The following is a 23,648-nucleotide window of genomic DNA, read 5'->3' as shown; positions in this document are numbered from 1 at the left end:
CCCACTGTATAGCTGCAGAGCATTGTGGGATACATCCAAGATGGCGGACTCTGTGAGGTCTGGGAATATACTGTTTCTTTGTTTTTGTTTGACTGGTGTTCACATCTGAGCAATTGGAAGGAATGACAGCTGACCCTGACAGGTGAATGGAGGGTCACAGCAAGGGCGTAGATTTGCATAGGGACGGTAGGGACATGACACTACCAACTTTTCAGGATGCTCCAATTGTCCCCACCAACTTTTAAGCAACCTTATCGGCATATTATGAGCTCAATTATATAGCCAATTTAGATTGTCTTTCTATATGTTGTATGGATAGAATTGACCCTACCGTTATTTAGTGAATTACTTTCATTATGTTCAGGCTTACATTTATCCCCTTTTCACTTGCTGAATGTGCCAGTCCATTTTTCCCCCTCAAACACGTTTGATTGGCTGATGACCTGAACCCCCCACCCCCTACACACACACGCACTCACAGCCCAGAAAGAAATACAACATGTCGACAATATGCCGCCCCCTTCGACGACGAGGGATATTAGAATTTCAGCCAGCAGCAGCAGCAACCACTGTACGTAAGGTAAAAAGACGTAAATGTTGTGGAGGTTGGGAACACACCACTAATTTTGCTACTGACAGTGTTGTTAATAACGGCGTTAGACTATAACGGCGTTATTTTTTTCAGTAGTGAGTAATGTAATTATTTTTCTCATCTTTGCAACGCCGTTACCGTTACTGAGGCGGGAAAGGCGTGCGTTACTATCCGTTACTAAGTTGGTTGAATAAAAAAAGTCAGAGAGAGACGGACTCACGGAGACGTGAGCGCAGAGCAGGAGTGGGGAAGACGCCGTTGCAAACGCGATGCTAGGTGGCTCCAATAATACCTGACAGTAGCCGACAGCCGACAAACTACGCCCACATGATACGGTAGATAACACATATTATAGAACTAGATGCAAATGACAGACACGGCTGCATTGGCAACAAATTTTAAGGGCTACATGCGTTAGTAAACAGGCGCCATCTTAAAGCAGTAGACCTCTCAGGAAGGCTCTGTTGTAGAGATCCTTCCTAGCGAACCTAAGTAACTTTTTTTTTTTTTTAATCTAAAATGCTCCTAAATCGGCAAAATCTTGACTTATATCTATATGATTATCTTAATCTAATGATGAAACCGTTTTAAAACTTACATGTTGAAAGTAGACAGAAGGGAACAAACGCAATAACGGGAGCAATTTTAACAACTTTAACGGTTGATCCACAACTTTAAATGACTTCCACACATAGCAAAGGTTACTATCTAGTTATCGCAATACCCTTGTGTCTAGTTAAGTGGAGGGTAAAGAATTGGGCTAGGGCCATTTGTCCCAAAAACCCTTTAAACTTCACATTGTGTGACCTGTTGGTTTTTTTTTTTTTGTAGAAGAAAAAAAAAAAAAACATGAAAATTATCACGAGTTACTTTGCCAAGTAATTAATTACTCTTACAGTCAGGTAACTGAGTTACTAATGCAGTTACTTTTTGGTAGAAGTAATTTGTAACTAATTAATTACTTTTTTTAAAGTAAAATTAACTACGCTGGCTACTGAAAGTCTGACCTGCATCAGAGTTAGCATAACATTAAACTGTATGAATTTGCTAACCTGCAAAACTCGAGTAGGAAGCTGCTTAGAAGTGTCCTTCAGTATGTTTTCTACTGTTAACATTAACGCTAGCCTGATTTAGAATTCCTCTCAAGAATGATGGGAAACAAAAAAAAAAAAAAACGCTCATTGTCAACCTATTATTATAAATATTCCTGTAAGTTAATTTAATTGCTGACACTGCGTTTCGGGGTCATCAACATGTTGTGCCCCCCCTGCCCCAAAAGTCCAGTGGTGCCTCCAGACATTTTTCATAGGGATTGCCAGATGGGGCCACCTAAAAGCCATAATTTCCGGTTTTCATTATATTATTGCAGTAAAAAGGTCAGGGGGAAACTATCCGAAAGACTTAAGGACACGGCTACTGATATACTTTGGTGTATTGTGTAATATTTGATGTTACTAATGATTGAATGTGCATAGTTCATAACTGTCCAGTCAACATTTAGAGTTCCACAACAATTGTTTTATTCTGTTATGTATATATTAGGCATAAGGTGTACATTTAACTAAGGCTGTCAAACGATTAAATTTTTTTAATCGAGTTAATCGCAGCCTAAAAATTAATTAATCGTAATTAATCGCAATTCTAACCATCTCTAAAATATGCCATATTTTTCTGTAAATGATTGTTGGAATGGAAAGATAAGACTGATATATACATTCAACATACTGTACATAAGTAATGTATTTGTTTATTACAACAATAAATCCACAAGATGGCATTAACATTATTAACATTCTTTCTGTGAAAGGGATCAACAGATAGAAAGACTTGTAATTCTTAAAGGATAAATGCGAGTTTGTATATTGTGACTAAATATTGCCACCGAGTGTATTTGTTGAGCTTTCAGTAAATGATACGGTAGCGACTTAACTGTTCTGCCCAAATGCATAATGGGAAGTGGTGCAACCATGACTGTGTGTGATGGCTGCAAATGCTATATCTTCTCTGCGTTGGGTACACTACAGGGTGTTAAGAAAAAGATCAACTCCTGTCATTCTTCCCCACATCGCTTCCCACAATATTTATCGTTGCTGTGGGAAATGACAAAGCTTTTGCCAATTAAAAGCACGGCCCCAATGAATGCTTGTCTACTCCACTCACTTGACACTGCCTCTTATCTCTGTATATAAGTAAAACGGTGCCATTGTGGGCTGTTTGCGGCAATGCGTGAATGAGTCGTATCGCGAATGCGTTAATTGCGATAAATATTTTCACGTGATTAGTTAAAAAAAAAATACCGCCTGTTAATGTGATAAATTTGACAGCCCTACATTTAACAAAACAAAATAAATTCATTCATTTGGGATGAAATGCATAACTGATGCTACAACAATCTAATGCAGTGGGGTGGCCAACCAATTTGTAGGGGTGGCCGTGGCCACCCCTAGCCACCCCCTGGTGGCGCCACTGTTTTCTAAAGTCAAACTCCGCCTATGTCCAGGGTAAAACAGACAAATTAAAAATACATTGCAGCAAACAGACTGATTGTTCTGTCAAACACAACAGTTCCTTTGGCTTAAAATACAGCAGTTTTATTTTGAAAATGGGTGCAACAGCAGTTCAGTCTTTACAATTGTGCAATGACAATGTAGTAAAAGCATTCATTCATGAAGTGCATTTTTTCTGCGAATAACCAGTTGTAGTTCTAAATTTTTCCTACTGGAGGGCAGCATTGTAACATTTTTCCACACTATTGAACCATACTTTCCGATTTTTTAAATTTTACCTGAACGCAACATCAGCTGTCCCGGAAAAGTATCTGTACTAATTTTCAAAATAATGTCAGAAAACGCTAGGTTAGAGAAACTAACGTATGTATGTTTTATATTTTAACGGAATGTATCATATATGTAACACGTGATTCCTCAACCCCGCACAGATCGTTTTTATTTGGAATCAACTTAGACAAATGCGATTCAATAAATGACGTTAAAACAGCGCTCTAATACTGAAAAGTCCCTATACGGATGTTGATTTGGTCTTAGGACTATGTTAGTGAATGTATGTCCTATATAGTCATTTATCCAGTCATCTAAGGGGTCGTCATCCTTGACTGAACCATCGCAAGTCGAGGATGGTCTTGTCAACATCTCAACAAGTCGCCCTGGCGTTCACGGCGGTGCTGTTTACGTTTGTCGTCCTCCCGAAGATGTTCGGCGTTGGCACCGGGGCCAAGCCGAAGGAGTCGAGGCTCGACCCTCGGTATTCTAGAAAAGGTGACGTAAGATTGTTGTTGTTGTTGTAACAAGGGCGTAGGTTTGGTCTCAACATTGGTAGGGACAATATAACAGCATAACCTGCATGTACACTTTTTGCTGGTGATGGGAAATTAATAAAACCAAACAGATTTGGTGAACTGGGGTCAGGGATACATTTCTCACTAATATAATTGATAGGCTAAATCAAGGGTCGGGAACCTTTTTTGTTAAGAGAGCCATGAACACCACATATTTTTACATGTAATTCTGTGAGAGCCATACAATGAGTTTCAAACTAAAAATACAAGTAATGTGTGCATTTTACGGAATTTCAACACTTTTAAAGTACAATAAGACTGAATTTTTAAAAATAACATTGTTATGCTCGTAAGCGGGTTTTAAGGGGGGCCAGGGGGGCCATGTGCTTTGTGGACATGTCTTCAGCAAACTGTTTGCGGGCTTTCTTGTGTACCTTCTTCAGAAGAGGCTTCCTCCTGGGGTGACAACCATGCACACCAATTTGATGTAGAGTGCAGCGTATAGACCCTACTCACGTGACGTCACAACCACGCCTCCGCGCCATGTTGTCCGTCTACTTGTCGTGTATATGCATTACGGCTACGTAAATTCCTCTATTATGGTGTGTTTTTCTGCTCGTTAACATTAATAATCATAATGGTGAAGGCGTGTGTGGCGGTCGGTTGCAGTAACAGAGAAGATAGACGGAGAGACTTGAAGTTTTACCGTATTCTGAGAGACCCGGAGAGGAGAGCGAGATGGACTGCTGCAATTCGACGAGAAAACTGGGCTCCAAACGATTACCACGGATTATGTAGTAGTCATTTTATATCTGGTAAGATGCATTTAATATATATTTAGAGGGTTTTTGGGCTGACAACCTCAATTAAGAACATTGCGAGGCTAATCGCCGACAACATACAGTTTCAAATTCAAGATGCTTATTTCTTCCACCATCATTACATTTTACCTTAGCTGATTTACATACAACAATATATTTAAACAAATGTTAGCAAGCCCTTCTGTGTGTCACATTTGCTTTATTATTTTTTTTTAATTCATAATTTCAACAGTCTCGTCTTTGTGGCGTTCTCTTTCGACACTCGGGCTCTTGCGAAACTGCAGTCAAGCCACCCTCCACTCGTTAAAATGAAGTCAAGCTAGCCGCCCCTCATTTTGTACATGTCAGCGTGTCTTGTTATTAACGCGTCACATCGAACTCTTTGAAAACAGCGACTGAAATAGTCCAATAACCACCTATCCTTAAAGTGTCGGCCATCGCAGTCAACTTTTTTTTTCTTTCTTGATTGTCGCCATTTTAGAAATCACACAGGGTAATGTTGCTTAGAGTGCTGCTCTTAATGTTTTTCAAAGTTTCGTGAGAATAGGCCGAGTTTCTGTGGAAAAGATAGTTGTAGATATCAGGGTAGCAGATGTCAGGCGGAGAGGGCGAAGACAGCGGGTCGAAAAATATCGATTTAGGCATCAAATATGGATCTGGCGAATGGATAGACTGAAGCTTTTCCACATAACGCCTTTTATGCAACGCATCCAATGAGTTTACCGCGTCTGAAAGCACCGGGGCTTCCATGAATTGCTCTATAAACTGAACGACTAATTGAAACCATTGAGAATAGGGCTAAACAGAGACGGACAATATGGCGGCCAGATACAGCGACACGTCATTCTGTGACGTCGGTGAGTAGCGTCTATAGAGGAAGTCGGACATCCGGGCATTTAATGACATCACCAGCCACAACAAAGCGTCGCCATATTGACAATGGGGCAAAAGACGAGTTATGGTGTCACAAACAGTTGCTCTATCGTGCATTGTAATACAAACGTGTTTAACTTTCATTTTATTTGCGGTCTTTTTTCCGTCGGAATGACTAAAAGTTGCTGTGTTGCGGGTTGTCACACAAGGAAGAGTTCTGAGCCGCATTTGAAGTTCTTCATTCTTCCACGTGAGAAGAAAAGGAGAAACAAATGGCTGAGAGCAATTAATTGAGGAACAGTAAAAGAGGACGGTTCCGTGGACTATTCTCGCCTGTGGGAACCTAAATCCAAGCACATTTATGTTTGCAGCCGAGATTTTATTACTGGTGAGTAAACTTTAATTTTTGCCCCAATTAGCTGCTAGGATTCAATAGACTAGGCTGTGGTTATTATTACCGTAACCGGCAACTGGCAAAGCGTTATTTTTCTTTTGCCGTGAACTGCTCTGATTAGTCAATCGGTATATTATTGGCCTGTTGGGAATTGGTTATTATGCCGTGACGTGCTCATGGCTAAATAACGCTTGGAGGCGAATTACCGGTTACGGCAGAAATAATCACTTCGTATATACTACCAATTTTCTCAGTTCCACACAGTACATATTCCACGTAAATGATAAAGGTCAACTTACTGGGTGACTTTATGAGGTAGTTGTAGATGTTTCCGAACTTCACTGCAGGCCATTCCTTTGTTTATCCAGCTATCAGCTGCGACTTTGTATCGGCAGCTTTGTAAGCCAATAAACGCTAATTTTAAATTCCATCGCCTCCTCGCGTCTGTCGGCAGTGACTCGTGATAATAGCACATTTAAGACATTTTTAGGAAAAAAAGACGCAAAACACACCTGAAATATATTAATTTCAGATGTTTGTCTGTGTAATGTTTAGCTGTGCGTTCCCCCTTCACAAAATGGCGACACGTTGTTAAGCGAGGTGACGTCATCGTGACATCACGCCGACTTCCTCCGTGGTCTGAGCACTAACAGGCTGACCCCCCCACCTTATCAATCTCTTCAACAATGCTGACAGCACTCCTGTAACGAGTCACATGACATTTTGGTGGGAAAATGACAAGCAGTACTGAATTTGGACTTTTAGGGATGTAGTTTCTAAGGGGTGGACTCACTTTTGATGCCAGGGGTTTATATATTAATGGCTATATTTTAAGTTATTTTGAGGGGAAAATAAATGAATTCTATTATATAAGCTGCACACAGACTACTTTTTATTGTGTCAAGTTTCATTTTGTCAGTGTTGTCCCATGAAAAGATATACTTCAATATCTGCAGAAATGCGAGGGGTGTACTCACTTTTGTGATACACTATAACTGAACTCATGATATAATGCCAATAAGGTTGCTTAAAAGTTGGTGGGGACAATTTGAGCATCCTAATAAGTTGGTAGTGTCGTGTCCCTACCGTCCCTATGCAGATCTACGCCCTTGTGTTGTAATAATGTTGCAGTATTTGACCCTACTGTTTCGACTATAACTATACTCAATTTTCCATTGTGCCTTTTCTGGTCCGTATCATATTTGTGTTAGGAGTTGGCTCAGGCGCACTTAGAGGTCCGGCGGTGAGCGTGGGCGCCCCGAGCTCACATCAGTCGGCCGAAAGCATGCAGCAGATGAAGAAGCTGATGGAGCAGGAGATGAAGGGCGACAAATTCAAATCCAACAATAATAGCAAGGGTTACGTGTTCACGCTCATGCCCTTATATGCCGTCGGAGTCGGAGTGTTTGCCGCATACAAGTTTTTGAAGGTGGGCTTGAATTTAACAGAATTTAAACCAGGGGTCCCCAAACTACGGCCCGCGGGCTCCACATTTGGTCCGGCCCCCTGAACATTTTTTTTTTTTTTTTCAATAGTGTTATTTATTTCCTGGCTTTTTTCTGTGAAGAACCCAGAGAGGCTTATTTGGTTATTATCTATTTAATTGATAGTGTTATTATTCTTATTATTATATTATATTTAGGGTTGTTCCGATCATGTTTTCTTTGCTCCCGATCCGATCCCGATCATTTTAGTTTGAGTATCTGCTGATCCCGATATTTCCGATCCGATGGCTTTTTTTTTTTTTTTTTACTCCCGATTCAATTCCAATCATTCCCGATAATTTTTCCCGATCATATACATTTTGGCAACGCATTAAGAAAAAAATGAATAAAACTCGGACGAATATATACATTCAACATACAGTACATCAGTACTATATTTATTATGACAATAAATCCTCAGGATGGCATTTACATTATTAACATTCTTTCTGTGAGAGATATCCACGGATAGAAAGACTTTTAATTCTTACAGGATAAATGTGACCTTGTATATTGTGACTAAATGTTGCCATCTAGTGTATTTGTTGAGCTTTCAGTAAATGATACTGTAGCCATTTAACTTCTGCCCAAATGCATGATGGGAAGTGCAACCATGACTGTGCGTAGTGATACCAATTGATATATCTTCTCTGCGTTGGGAAATAAAATAGGGTATTAAGAAAAAGATCAACTATTAACTTTCTTCCCCACATTGCTTCCCACGATATTTCTAATTGTTGAGAGAGGTATTGTAAGGCGTTAGCCAATTAAAAAAAAGCTTCAAAGGCTGCCAAAATTCTCTCTACTCCATTAACGTTGCCTTTTAACTCTATGTATACGTAAAACGGTGCCATTATAGACTGAAAGCGACATGATAGACCTAGTTTAAGCCAAAACTAAAGACTCTGGATAAGTGTAAGACATTTTGTCTGTGACGTTAAATACAATTAGAAAACGATTTAATTAAAAAAAATATATATAATATAATATAATATTAAATTAATATATTATATTATATTATATTATATTATATTATAATTAGAGATGTCGGGTCCGATCACGTCATTTTCAAAGTATCGGAATCGGCAAAAAAATATCGGACATGCCTTTTTTTAATATATATATATATTTTTTTAATTAAATCGTTTTCTAATTGTATTTAACGTCACAGACAAAATGTCTTACACTTATAATATAATATGTTATATTATATTATATTGTATTTTATTATATTAAATTAATATATTATATATAACATATATAATATTATATAATATTATATTATATTATATTATATTATATTATATTATATTATATTATATTATAATATAATTAGAGATGTCGGGTCTGTTTAGCACGAGCATTGCAGCCGTAAACATAACAATGACAGCACGTAGGTTCAAACGCTCGAAAGTAGAGCTGTCCCGATCGATTGGGATCACGTCATTTTCAAAGTATCGGAATCGGCAAAAAAATATCGGACATGCCTTTTTTTAATATATATATATATATATATATTTTAATTAAATCGTTTTCTAATTGTATTTAACGTCACAGACAAAATGTCTTACACTTATAATATAATATATAATATAATATAATATAATATAATATAATATAATATAATATAATATAATATATTATATTATATAATGTATTATATTATATTATATTATATTTTGGGCTGTCAAACGATTAACGTAATTAATCGCAATTCAAACCATCTATAAAATATGCCATATTTTTCTCTAAATTATTGTTGGAATTGAAAGATAAGACACAAGACGGATATATACATTCAACATACTGTACATAAGTACTGCATTTGTGTACTATAACAATAAATCAACAAGATGGCATTAACATTATTAACATTCTGTTAAAGCGATCCATGGATAGAAAGACGTGTAGTTCTTAAAAGAGTACAAGGTAGTTACAAGTTATAGAAATTTTATATTAAAACCCCTCTTAATGTTTTCGTTTTAATAAAATTTGTAAAATTTTCAGACAAAAAATAAACTAGTAGCTCGCCATTGTTGAGATCAATGATTACACAATGCTCATGGTGCTGAAACCCATAAAATCAGTCGCACCCAAGCGCCAGCAGAGGGTGACAAAACACAAAAAGCACAATAACAAATGGACATGACACTGTGCTGTCATTTTAATCTGTTTAAGCAGGGCATGTGCGTTAAATGCATCAAATATTTTAATGTGATTAATTAAAAAAATTAATTACCACCCGTTAACGCGATAATTTTGACAGCCCTATATATTATAATATATCATTATTTTTATTTTATTTAATTTTGTTCCGTGACGAATTCAGAAAGGGTTATTTGATTGGGCTTTCTGAAAAACAATAAATTTTTACATTTAGGCACTCCTGCAATCGTCACACTTTTTCTGTTACAACATGACCCGGCCCCTCATCAGAGAACGAAAAAGTAATGTGGCCCTCACAGGGAAAAGTTTGGGGACCCCTGATTTAAACATTCTCCTCAGTTGCAGAATAACACAGAACTTTTTTTTCCCTCTGTAGATCAAGTCTTCCGATGACGAGGCACAAAAGGACAAATTTGCCAAAGGGGCCAAAAAATCTGCTGAGGCAGGTGTGTTTTGCATACACCGGGATTTCCATTTGAGTGCCTTGTTTGCTTTTCATCCACATTTGTTTGCTATAACTAATAGAACATGTGTATGTTGACCCCCCCTTTCCCCCCATATAGAGAACCAGTTAAACGAACTGGAACAAAGGCTTGCGCAAACAGAGAGGATGCTCAATTCAATTCTCACGCAATTAGACCCACTCACAAACTGGTGAGTAGTCCTCGTTTGCTTATTCCAGGTATTTAGTTGTGATATAACGGATCTCCACACTTCAGTGCAAAATCCGTAGCCCAGGAGCAGAAGAACGAGATCATGACTCAACTCCAGACCATCCGTTATCTCATGAAAAAGAGAGGAATGGACTGCCCGCCTCTCAATGGTAAGTAAGGCTTTACATTGCATGGTAGTGTCACGCTGATGGGCAAAACCACAATTTACAATTCAATGCCGACACCTCACTTTGCATCATATTTTACTCCCACACGGCCCTAACATAGTCGTTTGCATGTACGTGAAACCTTTAGAGTTCCCTTTAAAAAAAAAAAAAAACTGTCCTATTCAGGTGTTTGACACGGAGAATGGAAGTCTACGTGTCCGGATGGTCTGAACAATTTTAATGTTTCACATTGAGAGTAAGGCTGTCAAAATTATCGCGTTAACGGGCGGTAATTAATTTTTTAAATTAATCACGTTAAAATATTTGACGCATTTAATGCACATGCCCCGCTCAAACCGATTAAAATGACAGCAAAGTGTCATTACCACTTGTTACTTGTGTTTTTTGGTGTTTTGCCGTCCTCTGCTGGCGCTTGGGTGCGACTGATTTTATGGGTTTCAGCACCATAATTATTATTGACATCAACAATGGCGAGCTACTAGTTTATTTTTTGATTGAAAATTTTACAAACTTTCTTAAAACAAAAACATTAAGAGGGGTTTTAATATGAAATTTGTATAACTTGTACTAACATTTATCTTTTAAGAACTACAAGTCTTTCTATACATGGATCGCTTTAACAGAATGTTAATGGCATCTTGTTGATTTATTGATATAATTAACAAATACAGTACTTATTTACAGTATGTTGAATGTATAAATCCGTCTTGTGTCTTATCTTTCCATTCCAACAATAATTTACCGAAAAATATGGCAGAATTTATAGATCAGGGGTCCCCAAACTTTTTCCTGTGAGGGCCACATAACTTTTTCCTTCTCTGATGAGGGGCCGGGTCAGTTTGTAACAGAAAAAGTGTGACGATTGCAGGAGTGCCTAAATGTAAACATTTATTGTTTTTCAGAAAGCCACAAACAAATAACCCTTTCTGAATTTGTCACGGAACAAAAGTAAATAAGATAAAAATAATAATAATAATACAATATAATATAATATAATATAATTTATAGGGCTGTCAAAATTATCACGTTAACGGGTGGTAATTAAAATATTAAATTATTTAATTATTAAATTAAAATATTTGACGCAATTAACGCACATGCCCCTCTCAAACAGATTAAAATGACAGAACAGTGTCATGTCCACTTGTTACTTGTGTTTTTTTGTCTCCCTCTGCTGACGCTTTGGTGCGACTGATTTTATGGGTTTAAGCACCATAATGTAATGTATTTATTGACATCAACAATGGTGAGTGATGGGGAAAATATTATGTGACCCGAAGTGAATTAGCACATTATGCCTTATGATAAATTCGATCTGGGCCAAAGGGCGGAATGATGGGGGAAAATAATATTATGTGATGCCATAACATTAGCACATTATGCCTTTGTGATGTATGATTGCCTCTGTGACCCAGATTGTAACAACTTCTCCTTGTGTCCACGTTAACGGGTGGTAATTAATTTTTTAAAATTAATCACGTTAAAATATTTTACGCATTTAACGCACATGCCCCGCTCAAACAGATTAAAATGACAGCACAGTGTCATGTCCATTTGTTCTTGTGTTTTTTGGTGTTTTGTCACCCTTTGCTGGCGCTTGGGTGCGACTGATTTTATGGGTTGCAGCACCATGAGCATTGTGTAATTATTGACATCAACAATGGCGAGCTACTAGTTTATTTTTTGTTTGAAAATTTTACAAATTTTATTAAAACGAAACATTAAGAGGGGTTTTAATATAAAATTTCTATAACTTGTACTAACATTTATCTTTTAAGAACTACAAGTCTTTCTATACATGGATCGCTTTAACAGAATGTTAATAATGTTAATGCCATCTTGTTTATTTATTGTTATAACAAACAAATACAGTACTTATGTACAGTATGTTGAATGTATAAATCCGTCTTGTGTCTTATCTTTCCATTCCAACAATAACTTACAGAAAAAATATGGCATATTTTATAGATGTTTTGAGTTGCGATTATTTACGATTAATTAATTTTTAAGCTGTGATTAACTCGATTAAAAATTTCAATCGTTTGACAGCCTTAATTGAGAGTATGACATACTCCCATTGTTATCATTCAACCTACCTCGTTTACAGTGCCTTGCAAAAGTATTCGGCCCCCTTGAATCTTGCAACCTTTTGCCACATTTCAGGCTTCAAACATAAAGATATGAAATTTCATTTTTTTGTCAAGAATCAACAACAAGTGGGACACAATCGTGAAGTGGAACAACATTTATTGGATAATTTAAACTTTTTTAACAAATAAAAAACTGAAAAGTGGGGCGTGCAATATTATTCGGCCCCTTTACTTTCAGTGCAGCAAACACACTCCAGAAGTTCAGTGAGGATCTCGGAATGATCCAATATTGTCCTAAATGACCGATGATGATAAATAGAATCCACTTGTGTGTAATCAAGTCTCCGTATAAATGCACCTGCTCTGTGATAGTCTCAGGGTTCTGTTTAAAGTGCAGAGAGCATTATGAAAACCAAGGAACACACCAGGCAGGTCCGAGATACTGTTGTGGAGAAGTTTAAAGCCGGATTTGGATACAAAAAGATTTCCCAAGCTTTAAACATCTCAAGGAGCACTGTGCAAGCCATCATATTGAAATGGAAGGAGCATCAGACCACTGCAAATCTACCAAGACCCAGCCGTCCTTCCAAACTTTCTTCTCAAACAAGGAGAAAACTGATCAGAGATGCAGCCAAGAGGCCCATGATCACTCTGGATGAACTGCAGGGATCTACAGCTGAGGTGGGAGAGTCTGTCCATAGGACAACAATCAGTCGTACACTGCACAAATCTGGCCTTTATGGAAGAGTGGCAAGAAGAAAGCCATTTCTCAAAGATATCCATAAAAGGTCTCGTTTAAAGTTTGCCACAAGCCACCTGGGAGACACACCAAACATGTAGAAGAAGGTGCTCTGGTCAGATGAAACCAAAATTGAACTTTTTGGCCACAATGCAAAACGATATGTTTGGCGTAAAAGCAACACAGCTCATCACCCCGAACACACCATCCCCACTGTCAAACATGGTGGTGGCAGCATCATGGTTTGGGCCTGCTTTTCTTCAGCAGGGACAGGGAAGATGGTTAAAATTGACGGGAAGATGGATGCAGCCAAATACAGGAACATTCTGGAAGAAAACCTGTTGGTATCTGCACAAGACCTGAGACTGGGACGGAGATTTATCTTCCAACAGGACAATTATCCAAAACATAAAGCCAAATCTACAATGAAATGGTTAAAAAATAAACGTATCCAGGTGTGAGAATGGCCAAGTCAAAGTCCAGACCTGAATCCAATCGAGAATCTGTGGAAAGAGCTGAAGACTGCTGTTCACAAACACTCTCCATCCAACCTCACTGAGCTCGAGCTGTTTTGCAAGGAAGAATGGGCAAGAATGTCAGTCTCTCGATGTGCAAAACTGATAGAAACATACCCCAAGCGACTTGCAGCTGTAATTGGAGCAAAAGGTGGCGCTACAAAGTATTAACGCAAGGGGGCCGAATAATATTGCACGCCCCACTTTTCAGTTTTTTATTTGTTAAAAAAATTTAAATTATCCAATAAATTTTGTTCCACTTCACGATTGTGTCCCACTTGTTGTTGATTCTTGACAAAAAATTAAAATTTTATATCTTTATGTTTTAAGCCTGAAATGTGGCGAAAGGTTGCAAGGTTCAAGGGGGCCGAATACTTTTGCAAGGCACTGTATTTTGACAAAGCAGCAAATAGGAAGGGGTCAAACATGTGGGCCACCATCTCCCCCAGCTATCCTCCGTAAATCCAGACGTGAAAGTGTTGGCCGGACATGGGCGTTGGCTCGATGTAGGTTGCATTGTTGAGAAAATCTTGTCCAAGGTACTTAGAGACCAATTAAGCAGTTCCATGACACATAAGATTGGTACAGAATTAATCACAACTCGACAGCGTTCGCGTATGTCAGCAGATGAATAACAACTGATGTTCTGTCGTTGTGACAGAGCTGATTATTAAGGCATGTCATGTCTCACTTAATCTTTTGTCTCTCCTTCTCCTCCACTTTTTGTTATGGGGACACTATGTAGTGTCTGTGTGTCTGGCTTAATGCCCTGATTTTGAACCTTGTACAGTTCTTATCCATGCTAGAGGTCAGACTCTGAAAAGGTATAGAGTAAGTTCTTTATATTTCTTCTTAAAGGCTGCTAGGGTCTTCGTGTTAGTCAGTGCGGGGTCTAGAGCATTCCAGAGGCGGGCCCCAATGATTGGAATCGAAAAGGATTTTAAAGTGGTTCTGGCATGACTGTAGTCTTAACTCATAATTCGATTCCCTCGCTTGGAAGTGAATTTGTAAGTTATGCGGAAGACAATTTGTATGCGCTTTGGGTTATGAGGGAACAGAAGAAAAGAAAAGAAACGCAAACGACAACAGAGTCTATAAGCTAAGTGATTGGGAGGGGTAGAGTGTACACAAATCAGCCATGTGATCTAGAAACCAGTAATCGTGTGAATCCCTTGTGAGTGTAAGGCAGTCGGCAACCGACCCTACGCCGCCACATCGCACCGGGACCCCCCACCTGAGCGCCCAATCACATCCAGGCCAGCAAAGGAGCCATCGTGTTTTAGACCTTTACAGTTCCTTTGTTTTCAAACATTTCTTTTGAGACAATTTTTGCATGTGGTTTACTTTCTTCTCGCAATCTCGACTTTCAGAAGCTTGCTTCGAGCAGAGTCTGGACCACCTCATCGAAACACTGGGAGCCAGCGAGACTTCGTCGGCGGACGTGGATAAAAGCGACGAAACGCCACAAACCGAAACGGAAGGCGAGGAAGTGAAAGAAACACCGCCGGATAGATCGGAAGAGGAAACAGTGGAGGAGGATGGAGACCAAGTGGAGGAAACTGAGGTTGGAAAAGAGGAAGGATATGAAGAGTTTGATTTCATGCCTTCACTTGAGGACACAAGCAGTGAGGAGAGCGGCAAAGCTCAGCAGTCGTGCGGCCTCAGGCGGCGCAATGTTCCTGAATGAACTTACTGTGGAAAAAAACTCATAGGATAAGATTATTTATTGTCTGATTTTACGCCAAATATGGATATACAGTCCCTGACAAAAGTCTTGTCGCTTATCCACTTTGTAAAAACAATTGCTAATAACCTGACTTTTAATTATTCCATTGGTCTCATAAATGGCTCATATGATAGCTAAGACCCTCCCAAATTATGTGGAATGTACAAAAATATATTTGTTTCACTGAAAAAAGATTTATCACTTAATGACGACATAAAGGTCAAATTTTGGCAAGACAAAAGTTTTGTCGCCTACAGAATGTAGTGTGAAAATTGAACAAAATTCTACTTCAAACACAAAAATATGTTACATAACATGCATTTTCAGCACGCATTAGCTGGAGCTCTCTGACGATTTCTTGATTTCTCCTTTGATTTTATTGATTCTGGCTTTGAATCAAGTCAGTCAATGAGACCTCCAATTTCTGGTCTACGGATTTCAGATTCTTTGGAGCCATACTGGGAGTCGAGCTTCCAAGCTGGCCCTGAGCGCTTATCAGCTGAGATAAGTTGCTGGTGGGAGAGAGCTCGGAGGGGTGCGTCTGGACACAGCTTGAGCTGAATCCATATATCCGCCTTGTGTCTTATTTTTCCATTCCAACAATAATTTACAGAAAAATTTGGCATATTTTATAGATGGTTTGAATTGCGATTAATTACGATTAATTAATTTTTAAGCTGTTATTAACTCGATTGAAAATTCGTTTGACAGCCCTACTTCAAATACAAAAATATGTTACACAACATAAGCGAATTAAGTAGTGGTGCTGTGAGAATTTTGTATGACTTCTATGGGCTTGAAGGACTGCGTCCATGCGGTTCGGCAAGGATTCATACAATTTATTGATGAAGTCATCAGGAACATCGAAAAAAGCAGTCTTGCATGCTTCCCAGAGTTCTTGAGTTTCGCCTTCCATGCTTCCTCTTTCATCCTACCCCGGACATGCTCAATGATGTTCATGTCTGGTGACTGGGCTGGCATGTCTTGGAGGATCTTGATTGAAGTGTGCGATCGAGCACCATCCTGCTGCAGAATTTGTCCCTTTTTATGGTTAGGAATGTTAAGAGGCAGCTAAGATTTGTTGATATTTCAGACTATTTATGTTGCCTTCCACCCTGCAGATCTCTTGCACACCCCCATACTGGATGTAACCCAAGACCATGGTTTTGCTACCACCAAACTTCACTGTTTTCTGAGTGAATCTTGGATCCATGCGGGCTCCAGTAGGTCTCCTACAATATTTGCGGCGACTGTGGTGTAACATACTTCACAGTGGGTATGAGGTGCTTTTCAGCATGCGCTTCTTTCGTGGCACGCCAGACCCACTTAGAGCGTTTGTTGCCAAAAAGCTCAATCTTGGTCTTATCTGACCAAAGCACACGGTCCCAGTTGAAGCCCCAATACCGCTTGGCGAACTCCAGACGTTTGCGTTTATGATTGTGAGTGAGGAAAGGTTTTCTCCGTGCATGCCTCCCAAAGAGCTTGTTGGCGTGTAGACAACACCTCATACCCACTGTGAAGTCTGGGGGTGAGTCAGTGATGCTGTGGGGATGTTTCTCTTCCAAAGGCCTTGGGAACCTTGTTAGGGTGCGTGGCATTATGAAAGCTTTGAAATACCAGGACATTTTCAATCAAAATATGTTGCGCTCTGCCCGAAAGCTGAAGATGGGTCGTCACTGGGTCTTTAATAATAAATGCACTTGTATTCAAGGTTGGATTTTTCTTTTTTTTGTTTAAACTTTATTAGAAGCTAAAAAAACACATCATAACCAGGGGTGCCAATAATCATGGAGAGGCACTGTATAATGCAAATAAGGTTGCTTAAAAGTTGGTGGGGACAATATGAACATCCTGAAAAGTTGGTAATGTTATGTCCCTACCGTCCCTATGTAAACCTGCACCCTTGAATCTTAGGCATCTAGTCCGAGGTTAGGTTGCAGTTAATGTGGCAGTCTAGTGCACTGGGGTTCTTTTTATACACACCTGACAGTTAATTGATCCATTATTGGTAACAGGTGATGCCCTAATCTGGGATTGTGTGCATCATTTGACAAGGTGACAATGAACTCAATGGGCTTTACCAAGCTGTAAACATCAGAACACTTTTCAACAGTATTATTTGGCACCGAAATGTTATTCCGTGTTGGGATTAAAATGATCCATTTCTTGTAAGAAAATATTGATTACAAATATATAAGAGAGACACTTCAGGTCCATGTGTATGCAAGCGACAAGACTTTTGTCAGGTACTGTATTCATCAACTTATCGTCCCCCAAAAAGATTTCAAACAGGGCTTGGTTAGTTGTTGCAGATTTCATAAAAGTGCAGTCCGCTGTTGTTATAATATGTGATGACAAATAGCATAACATAGATGTGCCTTTTTAAAGTTGGCATTGTCATATCAATACGGGCAATGCGGGCATTTCATGACATAACTTTACATGTTGATTTAAGTACCGTATTGGCCCAAATATAAGACTGAAAAAGAGGGGGTCGTCTTATATTCACGGTGTAGACATTATATCCATTCACGACGCTAGATGGCGCCAGATATCATCGAAGCGATGTTCTGTCATCATAGGCGGATCTATTATTCAGGCGAAGTAGCCGATCGCCTTAGGCCCCCAACCAGTAGGGGGCACCCAACCAGCTGGGGCTTGGGCCACCGGAGCCAGCAGCACCCCCAACTATTCGTCATGTCATGTCAGCATACCAAACAGACAAATAACAAAACAAAAAAGAAATCCATTTGAATGCTGTATTTATATTATCGCTCCCCCCCACACACACGCACTACAATGGACTGTTCCACGACGACGGACTGAGTATCAGTCGCTTAGCGTCATTTAGCGCCGTTTAGCTTCGCGTAGCTTAAATTATACATCGTTCGATTCAAACCTTTGTTTTCAAAAACTACTTAAGAAACATTTGAAAACTTCCACAATGAATGCCTGGATTTTTTTGGTTGTTTACCAAGTTTAAATGGCAATATTTGAACAGAATTTAAATTATATTAACATACACAATAATCTCTTAACTGTCCAGGAATGCAAAAAACAAAACAATTGTCTTAAGACCACTCAACATTGTCTGTCTAAATAAAGTAATTAAATACAACTGAAAAAACATCTTAGTGAGGGAATACCAAAAATAATTAAAAATGGAACCTTGCTTCAGGTAAAACACGACTGCTTTTCTCCACGAACAACCAAACTCAACAAAAAATGAAAGCTCCTTTGGGCTGCTGTAAGACCACATGAATAAAAAAAGAAAATTGGGGAGAAGGGGTTAAACCTCAGTTCACAACATTTCACCCAATTAACGTTAACAGTAGAAAACATACTGAAGGACACTTCTCTCTAAGCAGCTTCCTACTTGAGTTTTGCAGGTTAGCATATTCATACAGTTTAATGTTATGCTAACTCTGATGCAGGTCAGACTTTCAGTACCAAAATTACTGGTGTGTTCCCCACCTCCTCAACATTGTTGTCTTTTTATATTACTTACATGGTTGCTGCTGCTGCTGGCCGAAATAAAATTCTATTTTCCATCGTCTTCGAAGGGGGCGGAGGAGGTGGCATGCATAGGCGAAGCTACTATTCAGGCGAAGTAGCCGATCGCCTTAGGCCCCCAACCAGTAGGGGGCCCCCAACCAGCTGCCCTTGCCCCAACGAGCAAGGGCTTGGGCCACCGGAGCCAGCAGCACTCCCAACTATTCGTCATGTATAATTATGTCAGCATACCAAACAAACAAATAACAAAACAAAAAAGAAAGCCATTTGAATGCTGTATTTATATTATCTCCCCCCCACCCACACACACACGCACTTAATTTAGCGCCATTTAGCTCCGTTTAGCATTGCTTAGCGCCGCTTAGCTGTTCATTAGCTTCACTTAGTTCTCCCGCGTTTTTCACGCCACTAAGCTCGCTGTTTTTGCAGCATACTTGCTACTTTGCACGTCGGCTATCGTTTATTTGGAACACATGAGCGAACGTGCTCTCCATGAGAGCCAAAGTGCAGTGAAGGAGAAGTTGAGAACAGGCCGCTAATGCCTCTTTTAACTTTCTTCTTCACACCAAACATAAAATACACGACAGCACACCCTGTGGCGAAACAATGCAGTACAGTTCCAATCGCTCATGCAATAAAACTCAACAGCTGGTTAACAGCATTTGCTAACGAAAAAAAAGAATTAAATCTCTTAGTGACACCACAAGCAATGACGAAGAATGTTTTCGGTTAGCAGTCATATAAATAACGATTTTTGGAGTTAATCCCACATACCTCAGAATTAATATTATAATATGTAGAGTAAATACTACAGAATACAGATTCTACACTAAGAATAGCTTTCAAATGACACTCTTTATGACAAATATGATTGGCAATGAATAATTATTATACTACTATTATATATAGTAATATACTATAATAATAATGCTAGAATTTTTTTAAAGAATTGTTCTGAATAATGTTGGAAAGGCAAAGTCAGTGTTCTGAATCTGTTTTACTTTCCATTCTTTTGTACTAGCAAATGCTATCAGCATTTAACCTCATTATTTATTTGTGATTATTGTTATTTACATGATTATTTGTACTTTAATAAAAAAATTAAGTGTTCCCAAATTGGTTTTGTGAATTAATAAGCCTCAACAAAAATTTAATTGCTAAATTAGTAAAAATAAAAAAAAGTTATTAGATTTGTCGACTAATCGTAAAACTAGTCGGCTGACTAATCAGGAGAAAATTTGTCGTTTAGGACAGCCCTAGTGTACCGGAACATATTTCCTCCACACCCTTCTCACCGTTTTAACCCCTGACCCATGAAGAGGGCTAGGGATGGGAATTAAAACGATTTTCACGATTCCGATTCCCTTATCGATATTGCTTAACGATTCGATTCTTTATCGATTCTAATTTGGGGAAAAAGAAGAACAAACATTTTGATTGGCATTGAGTTTGTTTCATCAGAAGTCACAACCTTACAAACTCACAACGAGGTCAAAAGAGGCCCAAGGTCTCAATGTTAACTGTGGAAATAAGTGGCAAATACACAAGAATGTGTAACATTTTACTGAAACATTTTTCTAATAGAAATTGGTATATACTGGCATATAGGTTGTTGTTCTGCCTTTGGCAATATGTGTTAAAGTGTATTATTTAACATTTTATTGAAATCCATGCCTTTTAGTTTTTAGTGTGCTTTCACGCTCAAGTGGGGGCGCCCTTGCGCTTCCACACGCGAAGAAGAGTGCGCTTACACGCAAAGACGAAGTGCCGCATCCAAGCGAGTGAGCGAGTTAGTGAGAGAGGGAAACACTGCTACGAGCCTACGTCCTTTGTTAATGTTTGTAAAATATCTACAGAGGCAATGCCTGTATGTATCATCTTTTGTGTTGTTCTTTCCACTCGCGATCGGACACTTAAATCCAATTGTGTAGTGGTTTGAACGATGTGCTAATGCTAGCAAACGCATGCTAACCGTTTGTGTTATTACTGTATTAGCAGCTAATCATCGCTGATTTACGTTGATGCGAACCAGTTTGTTATTGGGGACGACATTGATTTGTTTCATTTCTATTTTTAGTTTCACTCTTCAAGTGACGGTTGAATAAAGTCAGCAAATTATACCAACGTCTTCTGCATCGTGATTTTGGAGTTTAGCTGGCTGTATAGCCAGGACTGAGTCTTAACGTCTCGGTGAGGACAATGCAATCGTATTCCCTCCCGATGCAGTTATCTCCACCTTGCAATGACTGCAAGTCGCTTTGTTGTAATTTTTCCTCGTGAAGTAAAGACACACTTTCGAGCGTTTGAACCTACGTGCTGTCATTGTTATGTTTACGGCTGCAATGCTCGTGCTAAACTATCGTAACCTTCGATTTTCAACCTCTTTCTTGGGGAAGTGCAGTCAAACTTTGGAGCGAGTGGTTCTTGGCGCCATGCTAGTTTGATTCGTCTGGACAGCAAGACACGTCACGTGATGACGCAATTCGCGTCTTTAGGAATCGTTAAAGGGTTCGTTAAGGCTTTTTCATTGTGATGTCGAGGCCTCGATACAGTAGGAACCGGTTCGGAATTGGATTTCAATTCCCATCCCTAAAAAGGGCCCCTAGATATGTTCGCCTTAGGCCCCAAAATTGCCAAGTCCGCCACTGTCTGTCATGACAGATCTCAGCTACTCTCCCCATTCACGACACTAGATGGCGCCAGATATCATTGAAGCGATGTTCTGTCATGACAGATCTCTGCTCCTCTCAAGTTGAACCGTTTTGCATTTTTTTATTGCAATGTTTTTCCTTATTCAGATTTGTTTCAAGACTACAGTTACAGTTAGACTTCACTTTGATGGTTAATGCAGTTATTGCAATTTTGTTGTTTTATCACAATAGATTGGTTGATTTATAGTTCAAAATCCAGAAGCCATTCATTTACGGATGTGATTGCACTTTAGTTTACATATTTAAATGTTCAGATATTAAGATTTGAATGAGGCAAAATACCATGCTTTTTCTCTCAAATATATTGTTATAATCATTTGTTTCGGATGTACTGTAATTATTTTCTGTATAAAAAATAATTTGGTGTTCAAAAAGTCTTTTTTTTCAAACTTGAAAGAAGTCTTGGGGGTCGTCTTATAATCAGGGCCGTCTTATATCCGGGCCAATACGGTATATCCATGTTTAAACACCTTTTTTGTTAACCACAGTGTCTTAAAAAGGAAGCTTTTCAACCTACATGGGGGAAAAAAGGGAAAATAAAACCTCAATTAATTTCTCATGTTACATAATCCTGTTACATACAGTTTGTAATGATGCTCCTTACATTTCAAATAAGAGTGTTGTGTGTTTTTGTGAGTTCCTTGCCTGCAAATTGTGACGTTACTTCCGACTGCTTTATAATTGTCGTTCATTGCTGTTTTCTCTCACCAAATTTAAATGTCTTTTCATTCAAAGAAGATAGTTGAGAAGTTTTGTTTGTAATAGCTGTTTATTACGAGAGCCGAAGGTTATAAAAAGGTGTCACTGTCACACTCCTGTGGGGATTTTTTTAGCGGTAAGAAAACTTATTTTTTTCCAATTATGAATTTTCCAAATCAAAAGTGTCTGTGGGCGTTGACGTGGGTGTGTCACCATCCCTCTGTCACCTATCTAATATCCCCTGTGACTTTCTGTGCAGGTTTGGTTGATGTATGGAAAGAGAAGACTGTGCCAATTTTCTGTTGACCACTTATTTTTCTTTCACTTATTTTTGTATGTGCTTATGTTTCCTCCCGATCACTGCACACGCTTATTTGTAGAAGGCCACTGCACACTGACATTACATAAGTTTAGGGCGTAAAGCACAGATAAGGCCGAAAAACCAGTTTCTGGTCTTGCACCCCTCTTTAAAAGAAACTGCTGTATTTTAAGCCAAAAGAACTGTTGTGTTTCATAGAACAATACGTCTATATGCTGTCATAGCATATTCATATCGCATTAAGCTTCCAAACAAATTTTTAATTTGTCTGTTTTACCCTGAAAACCCCCGTTTACAGACGTCGCGCAACCGCTTTTGTTTCAACCTAGCCATAAAAAGAAGGTAAGTAATCGTATTTATTATTCGAAATGTCATTTTTAGCTTAGAATCATGAATTGATGTCTAATATTTAGTTATATATATATATAAAAAAAAAAACTTAAAAAATTATTCACTCGCATATTTTGAACTTTTAAACAAATTACGACACAATGAAAAAATTAAAAGTCAAGATTTTTTTGATGGAAGCAACTTTTTTGATTGAAGTAATGTTGATTTGTGTTTGGGCCACATTTTGGCTAGGACATTTTTGTCTTTATTATTCAAATCTAAAAATAAGTTGCTTCAAAAAACTGTAAATCCCCCCCCCTAAAAAAATCACTTCAATCAAAAAAAGAAAAATTGTAATCATGAAAAAAGTTTTTGAATGCGAAAAAATATTTGCGATTAAAAAATTTGCATTTGAACACTTCATTTTTCATTGAAAAAGTTTTCTTTGATTAAAGCAATCCTTTTTGTGTCCGGGCCATATTATGAGTAGGAAATTTGTGTCTAAATCATTTAATCCCCCAAAAAGTTGCTTCAATCAAA

At 38.5% G+C, this 23,648-nt stretch overlaps 1 protein-coding gene across 1 annotated transcript; it reads left to right on the top strand.

The window, feature by feature from the left end:
• The first annotated feature begins 3,514 nt into the window (after positions 1–3,514).
• ccdc107 (coiled-coil domain containing 107) lies at positions 3,515–22,572 on the top strand. The gene is made up of 6 exons (XM_057856288.1): positions 3,515–3,867; positions 7,187–7,404; positions 10,002–10,071; positions 10,189–10,279; positions 10,345–10,448; positions 15,181–22,572. Exons 1-6 carry the CDS (start codon positions 3,726–3,728, stop codon positions 15,495–15,497), a joined length of 942 nt encoding a protein of 313 aa, XP_057712271.1. The 5' UTR covers positions 3,515–3,725; the 3' UTR covers positions 15,498–22,572.
• Positions 22,573–23,648: the final 1,076 nt, after the last annotated feature.

This window comes from Corythoichthys intestinalis, chromosome 13 (genome assembly GCF_030265065.1).
Source record: "Corythoichthys intestinalis isolate RoL2023-P3 chromosome 13, ASM3026506v1, whole genome shotgun sequence".
NCBI lineage: Eukaryota > Metazoa > Chordata > Actinopteri > Syngnathiformes > Syngnathidae > Corythoichthys > Corythoichthys intestinalis.
Note: the sequence above shows the minus strand (reverse complement) of the source record. Positions and strands in the feature narration are given on the sequence as shown.